This window comes from Impatiens glandulifera, chromosome 1 (assembly GCF_907164915.1).
Source record: "Impatiens glandulifera chromosome 1, dImpGla2.1, whole genome shotgun sequence".
NCBI lineage: Eukaryota > Viridiplantae > Streptophyta > Magnoliopsida > Ericales > Balsaminaceae > Impatiens > Impatiens glandulifera.
In genome coordinates this window covers 57,375,967-57,384,802 of record NC_061862.1, presented here as the reverse complement: position 1 = coordinate 57,384,802, position 8,836 = coordinate 57,375,967, and the positions used below count along the sequence as shown (strand labels likewise).

Below are 8,836 nucleotides of genomic sequence, written 5' to 3'. Positions count from 1 at the left end.
GTAGAATCGTTGAAGATATTTGGAGAGATATAACTTCAGATAGAAATGCACTCATTCAATCCTGGAGAGGAATCGAAAGGAATGAAGAGAATAGAAAGCTCTGCCAGATATGAGATATTTCGTTTGAGAAGGTCACAAGTAGAATAAAAGTAAAAACGTTGTAGGCTCTAATTGATTATTGTTATTGTCTGTAATTCAATTATTGTTTCATTGTCAAATCTAGAAATTGTCTAGATCCTGATCTTAAATTTTTGTATTTTTTTTTTCCTCTTTTAGTTTTTTTTTAATGAAATGACACTAAGCTGTTTTCCAAAAAAAATAAAAAAAATAAAAATAAAAATAAGAAACAATAAAATCATATAAATGAAAAAAAAAAAAATACCAATTCACTTTATGTGACCAAAATACTTTTCCTTTTCAATTACAATAAGTTTTAAAATAAGCAGACATACCAAAATTATACAATTTAAAATAATTAATGTCAGTTTTCTAAAAACCAAACAATTAATTATTGTCAGATTTATCGTTTAAGTGTAGAGGTATATTTAGATTTATATGTAAGATTCTAAAAGTAATATTTAGTCAGATCTAAATTCATTTGACATTGACAACTTATCTGTTAGACATAATAGATTCAAAAATATTTTGAAATTGTAATATTACGAGTTCCTAATTTTTTTAACCTCTAAGTTGAATATTATATATAAACTTCTTTGCTTCCTTCGTTTTTAAATAATCATAAACAAACAAGTTGTAAATTAATTTATTTAATTAGCCACACCTGACATTGACCGAGATCCAATGGAGAGATCATTACAAACAGTTCCACAAAGGCAGATAGTACATTCATTATACATTATTTATTGTTTTCATATCTTATGCACGTTGATTAAAATAAATATTACATGTATTAAGTCATTCTTAATATTTTCACGTTAATAAAGGCGAAATTATGATTTAAAATATATCTGAATTATAATAATAATAATAATAATAATAATATCGAACAAATAAACAAAAGAAACCTATTTTACTCACGCTATTTACTTTAACAATGGAAAATCACCGATGACTGCAGTATTTTTTCATCGTTATTAAGCAATATATATAAAAAAATAATATTTTAAACTACCCATAAAAATAAATTAAATATATCTCAATTCCATAAAAAAAAACACACCCCATTGATGCATAACAAGATATTTAAATTGAATATCCCGAATTTTATAATAATTTTTGTATTTAAATTTATTTTATTTAAATTGACATTGGTTTGGTTGAATTGACAATCTAGTAGCATATTTTATGTTTAATTATTTTTTATTTTATTTAAATATATTATTAGTTTATTTTATTATTTAAACTTAATAATATGTAATAGTATATGAGAGTTGTTAATTTATATGGTATCAATATGTTTGACATGATTTTTTAAATAGTCTAACTAATTTAAAATATTTTTGTTTATACAATATATTATTAATATTTTTTCATTATTATAGTTTTATTTATTTATTTGAACACTTTAATTTCAAATTATTCAATTATAATAATTCGTAACTTAACTATATATTATTAAAAAAATATATGATACATAATTTAAAAGACTCAACATAATTTTAGTTTAATTTTAAAGTTCATTAGATAATTATTTAAATAATATAATATGTCAAGATCTTTTTGTGTTTTGCAAGTCTAGTCTATTACTTTTAAATTTAATTTACACACTTCTTACTAAAATTTAATTATTTATGAATTTTACTATGTATTACATATTTCTCTATCTCTATGCATGATTATCCAATGTTAATTAGTTTAATAATTATATATATATATACTTTTATCAAAATCAAATAAATTGAGCATCGAAAATATTGAAGCATTCTGAATTGTTATGTTAAGCAAACCTAACACAAATATCGTTTATTAGTTGGGACAATTAAATATTAAGAGATCATATATAATATTGAGTAATGATAAGGGTAGTGAAAAATTTACAGCGAATGTGTAGCGAATCTATGTGAAAGGCTGAGTAAGCATGATGACTCAACATTTCATTAATAATTTCTCTCTTCTCTTTATTAATCATTTATTTTTTATCTCTTATTCAATCTTTATTAATAATTTATTTTTATAGTTAATTTATAAATATATATTTATATATTTTATTAGTTAACTTATTTATAAAATTTAAAATAATAATAGAGACAATAATAAATTAAAGAGTTAACCAATAATATAATAAGATAAAATATATAACATTTTGAGTTAATTAATTAAGTTTATAATATAATTTACAAGAAAATAAAATATAAAAAAATTAAAGAGAGAAAAAAGGAAAAACAACTACTAAATAGTTTAAGTAAAAATTATATATAATTTTAAAAATTATATATTTATATATTTAATTTATTTACTTTCCATATTATAACTCGTTTTTAAAATAAATAAATATATAAATTATATATAGGGAGAGGAGAGAAATAATTAATTTAAAAAAATTAAGAATTTTTATATTTAATTTTTTATTATCTTAATTTATCAAATATATGCATATGATTTCTACTGTGGGTAATAGATGTTGAGAATATAAATATATATACTCCCCTCAAGTTGGGTAATAGATGTTGAGAATCGACTTGAGAAGAGTTTTGATGGGAATCTTAGCCGCCTAAGAGGGAGGGTCTTGGACAACTATGAGAGCGGAGAGGATGTTGCCGAGGGATGAGATGTTGATGACAGCGAGTGACGTTTTGAATCGCCGGATGTTGATGACAGCGAGTGACGTTTGAATCGCTGGAGTGTCGCTGAATGTTGATGACAACGAGTGACGTTTGAATCGTCGGAGTATCGTTGAATTGATTTTTGTTTTTGTAGGCAGACTATACCATGTAGCTGGACGGTGATAATGTTTGAACATATTATGTTCGGGAAAAATCTGTTGAGACACGAAGATGGACAGATCGGTCGAGATATAAAGTACAGTTGATTTTGGAAAATATGAGATAATAGAATTATTTGAGTTCTTCTCCAATGACTATTTCTACCATTGGAGGAGGCGGAGAAAAAATATGAACAGGTTTTTCAAAACGGAAAAACCTGCTCTGATACCATGTAAAAGTTTGAGAGAGAAAAATATTATTTAGATAGTGAGTTTATGTTTACATGAGAAATTCAGATATTTAAAAAACTTAAAAGACATTAAGTGTGATAATATGTAATACTAATAACACGTAATATGTTGAGTGTAAACAAAGTAATATGTACACTCAACATGTTGAGTGTAAGCAAAATTGCACCAATCCAAGATAAAAAGATAATTCTAACATTTAATAATCTAAAAAAAAATATATTTAATAACCCAAAAATAATATCCCAAAAAAATTGAAGCTCTTCACCTAACGTTAGCCTTATTCTAGTTGGTAAATAAGCTCCTTAAACAAACTCTTTTAACAAGTCGAACTCGAGTAGCTCGTGAGTCCAACTAAATAAATATGAACTGAGTTTGAGCTCCAATATAAAAGATCAAACTGTTGCACCAATCTAAGATGAAGGGATAATTTCAACATTTAATAATCATACAAAAAAATAATATTTAATAACCCAAAAAAAAATCCCAAAAAAAGTGAAGCTCTTCACCTATTGTAGTAGCTCGTGAGCCCAACTAAATACATACAATGTTCTAAATGGTGGTCGAGGCGGTCGCTTAGGCGGTAGGCGGTCCAATACCGCTCCGCCTATACACGAGGCAGTCAGATTATTTAATTATTTATTATTTTTGATTAATTAATTATATTAATATATATATATATATATATATATATATATATTCAATAAAAAAAAACTCTTTATCTCTCACTATTTATTTAAATTTTGAGACGACTCTTTACATTTCAATTCATTTATCTTCTTCTTTTCCGTTTCTTATCTCATTCACCTCACCTCGATTGATCATCTACATACTAGATAATTTAAAAAATTAATTATGCTTATATACTTATTTTTGTTAAATGTTACTATGTTAAAGAATATTAATTTAATTTTTTTTTGATAAAATAATAATTATAAAACATCTTTATTATATTTATATTCAACCGTTTAGGCACCGCCTAGGCAGTCACCAAACTCGAGTACCAATATATGTTAAACAAGCTGGCTTGACTGTTCGGATTAGCTTGACTGATTTACGATCCTACTTGCAATAAACTAAATGTGAAAAATCAAATTGTGTATGCAAAACTTGAGCAATGATGAAGTGATGGGATGGAGGCAAATATCAATCTTCCAAGATCAAACATCAAGTTGCAGGTATGAATGATGATCTGCTTCGCTTCAACTGTTAAATATCACATTGTCTGATCATACCGTTTTAACTATAAGTATTGTTATGATAACTGGAATAAGTATTGTTATGATAACTGGAAGAGAAACACAAAAACGATATATAAAAATGGAAACTCAATGTTGCCTATAGGCAAACTAGGAACTTGTAGTATAAGAATATGACACAATATGCAAACATCTACTAACTAATAAAATCCTAACTAGGAGAAAACATAGAAACATACTAAGAAGCAATTGAATTTCACACTTCACATTCATCATCTCCAATCAAAACCTGCGGTTCGGCCTTTCCTGAGCAACATTCACCCGAATTGTCCTCCCATCCAAGCTCTGCAAATATTTACAATCAATAGTAAATTTGTGATCCTTTCATCTCCATTTTATGTACACAAATGCCATTTTTGTCATGTTTTCCTATCTAATCAATAGGTTCTTAACAGTTAGAATGTTCTATCAAATATAAGATTTGTTTCAATCAAATTATCCCTCCAACAAATCATCAATTAAAACACCAAAATATCCTATAATTTTTTTATAATATTTTTATTGGACATTCTACCCAGATATAATTTCATGCAATGGGACACGTACATCAAATAATGAAACAAACAGAGTACATTTAACAGTAGGATCATGTAAAAAACAAAGTTATATAGTCCCACAAATTTATGCCTTGTTTATTCTGGGATTATTTCAATAACCAGATGGTTATTTTCAAATAATTCATTTTAATGTAGGTTATGGAAAATTGGGTTATCAGGAGTATAAAAATATACTGTTTTTAAATAGAGGTTATTTTGGATGATGATTGGAAAGATGTGATTCAGGACTAAATCATTGATTGGATCGTGGATTATTTGGAAATAATTTCAAATGTCTCGCATAAAAGAAGGCCTAAATTTGTTGTTACTTGGTTGTTTATTTAAGTCAAATGACTAAAATAACTTCAGTGTTTATAAGAAATAAAGTAGAGATATTTTAGTATTTTGTTTGATGATTTGACAGAAGAAATGATTGATACTGTAATATTTTTCAAATAAACCACTTTACACTACCTCTATTGCACTATATTAAAAATTTATCAACATTGACTGTTAGAGAAATGATAGGTGGATAGACATTTGCAAAAGAGTAATAATACCTGTCCATCAAGGTTAGCAATTGCATCATTAATTTCATCTTCATTTGACATTGTCACAAAACCAAAACCTCTTGAACGCCCACTTTCTCTATCGATAACTACCCTAGCATCCACCACCTTACCATGTTCACTGAAAACCTGCTCAAGCCGCCCACTATCAACACTCCATGGCAAGTTCCCAACATATATCCTAGGTGAGGATTGAACAAATGAACGAGTTACACGCTCCGGCTTTTCTCCTCTTCGAGCAGCCTTGTTTACAGTCAACAACCTCCCGTCTAGCTCCTGTTTCAGAATCCAAAAGAATAAAAATGATTGGGTAAACATCTATTTCTGTTCAAGTGTTATGATCATTTCATTGTCGTGGAGTCGAATAACCAATATGGAGATTCTTCGAAAAATTGCCAGCTTTAATGAAATATGCTTTTACAGGAACAAGTTATTGCTAAACCAAATAAAAAATATGGAGGCAACTAAAGGTAAGATAAGAAGTTCAAAAGATTTACATGGCTTATACAATTTGGAAACACTTATTGTTTATGTTTAACTTTTGAATGTCTGACAAAATTTACTTTTCCAACAATTATGTATCTGCAAATGGATCCACAAACAGAAAGATAAAAAATAAGTGTTTCCAAATGGGGTCATATTATGAAGGTAGCTGAAGTTTACAGCTACAAAAAGTACCACAACCTCTTCAGATTAACGAGTGACACTAATATCGAAAAGAACGTGGGTTCACTATCAAGAAAAGACAAAATAGGAAACCATTTTTCAGTTGTCAATTGAATATTGAATCCTCTGAACTATATGTATTCAACGATGTTAAGATAATGGAAGAATATGCAATTCTCTTGTTCACCTTTGCATTAAAAACTCGATTTGCTTCCTCAACTTATAAAAATGACCCATCTTTAAAAACATTCATGTAAAAATTAAAGTAATTTGAGTTATTTTATTCAAGAATCATATGAGCCTTTGATGCAATTTCAGAAAGCAAATCAAGCTTTTTTTCTTGAGAAAATAAAAGGGTTATCGATTCAATCCTCAATGCATAGTTTTTATTTATGAAATGGATGAACAGGTATTACAACAACATAGTACAGATGAAAATCTAATGTAAGGATGAATACTTACATAACTATTGAACAACTCTACAGCCTTTTCTGCTTCCTGAACTGTGCTCATAGTCACAAAACCGAAACCACGGCTCTGATCAGTCTCCCTGTTATAGATAACCTAAATCATCCAGAAATTCATCAAAATTCGATAATCCCAATTTCAATTCGAAAATTCAAAATGCACATGAATGATGAATGTCTCACCTCAGCAACCTCAACTACGCCTGCCTTATCAAACAAATTAGCAAGATTTTCACTGTCAATATCGTAAGATAAATTTCCAACGAAAATTTTAGCATCTTCAGGAGGTTCCCGATAAGACTCCTCGGGTACACTCACACCGGCATCTTCAACTCCCCCATCGTAATCCGAAACCTCATCCTCAGGTGAACTCTCGTTTTCCCATAAACCTTCTTCTTCTTCTTCTTCTTCCTCTTGGTCTTTTTCCTTAACAACTGTTGTGTTGTCATCTTGTTGAGCCCAATCCGAGGTCTGAGAAACAAAGGTCACTAGTTGCGAAGGACGTATAATCTTCTTGAGCAAAAGTGACTTTGGAATTATCGAAGAAGATGAATATAGTAGCCGAAGATTGATGGGTCTGGAAGCCCTTGTACTGAAAACCGATGGAGCTGAAAGTAAACAGCCATTTGACATAGATAAAGTTTTGAATAGAGAATTAATGGTACAAGACATTGTTATATATAAACTCAAATCAAACACAGAGAGAAAGTATATGTGAAATGGCAGTAGGGTTTTGAGAAGGAGAGGAGGATAAGGGTAGCAGGGGATTCAGAAGAAGCGAGAGGCAGAGAGAAAGAGAGAGGTTTTATCTGGATTTTTGAAGCATGGGCCGGCCGATAAAATGTGCTTATTTACAACGGCCCAAAATAAACATAGTGTTTTTTTTAAAAAAAAAAATCAATTTAAATTTGGCCATGCCATATTATAAGTCTACAATGGTTTAATATTTTATTTGATTGAAATTAGTCATGACTCATGATATTTTAAAAATATATTAATTATATATTATTATTTATAAATATAATTAAATATAAAACTAATTAAATAATTATAATAAATAACATTAGAAACAAAAGACCAAATATCACGGTTCGATTCTCATTTATAACGTCTTAAATTTAAATGAAGATGATGACTAGAGCTGAGATCATGTCTAAATAGTCGTGCTTGTCTTTGTGTTGTGACTTGTATTCCCCGCTCAAAATACCATGACTCACGGACTTATTTGTGTCTCGCTAATTTGTGCACGCCGACTAAATTTGATCATCGTGTTGAGTCAATCGTGTAATGTCGGATCAATGTTTATTTTCGTGTCATATATGCTTGACACATTTAAAATATTATGACCCATAAGTCTATTACTCTAATTATGGGGTTATGCTAATTTCTAAAATTAAAAAAAATTATATCTACACAATTAATTATATAAATTATTTATTCAAATAAATAATAACTTGTTTTGAATTTATTATTTTTGTTTAAATCATATAAAATTATAAATTATTTATAAAATCTTAAAATTTAAATATCATAAATTTAAAATATTATAATTTTAACTAATTTAAGGGTTTAATTAAATTAAAATTGTAAACCACTTCTAAATCATAAAATTTTAAGATGGTGTAGAAAGAATGTTTACATTTGGTTTGTTAGTTTATTTATATTTCCATTTTTTATTAAAAAATTAATTTATATTTAATTAAATTCAGAGTTATATATAAAAATAATAATGAATTCAAAATAATACATATAAAATCAATAAAATCAATACAAACAATTAATAATTTAAAATAAACAAATTTATAAAACTAAAATTCTCAATAAAAAAATTCATATATCAATACAATTTGGTGTGGGTCTATTCTAAAGACGGAGAACAAGTTAAATTAATTAAGTGTGACTCGAAAAAATTTCAATCAAATATTTTTGAGTGTCACATAAACTAACGCCAAGAATATATACATAAATAACTTTTCATCTTCTTTTTTATAATGAATTAATTATCATTAAATTCAATTATGAGTTATATATATATATATATATATATATATATATATATATATATATATATATATAACTAATTAGTAAATTATATCTATAAAATTAAAATAAACAATTAATGATCTAGATGTCAAATTTTATTAATTCCAAAAATAAAAATTTCAAATTGTTTGAACAATAAACGATTATGTAATTTGTTGATGGTCAC

The 8,836-nt window shown here is 27.2% G+C and overlaps 1 protein-coding gene across 1 annotated transcript; it reads right to left on the bottom strand.

Moving 5' to 3' along the window:
• Positions 1-4,443: 4,443 nt before the first annotated feature.
• Positions 4,444-7,399, bottom strand: LOC124910319 (28 kDa ribonucleoprotein, chloroplastic-like). Its single transcript, XM_047450952.1, has 4 exons — positions 6,811-7,399; positions 6,623-6,724; positions 5,486-5,770; positions 4,444-4,674 (listed from the first exon to the last, which is right to left on the bottom strand). Exons 1-4 carry the CDS (start codon positions 7,297-7,299, stop codon positions 4,612-4,614), a joined length of 939 nt encoding a protein of 312 aa, XP_047306908.1. The 5' UTR covers positions 7,300-7,399; the 3' UTR covers positions 4,444-4,611.
• Positions 7,400-8,836: the final 1,437 nt, after the last annotated feature.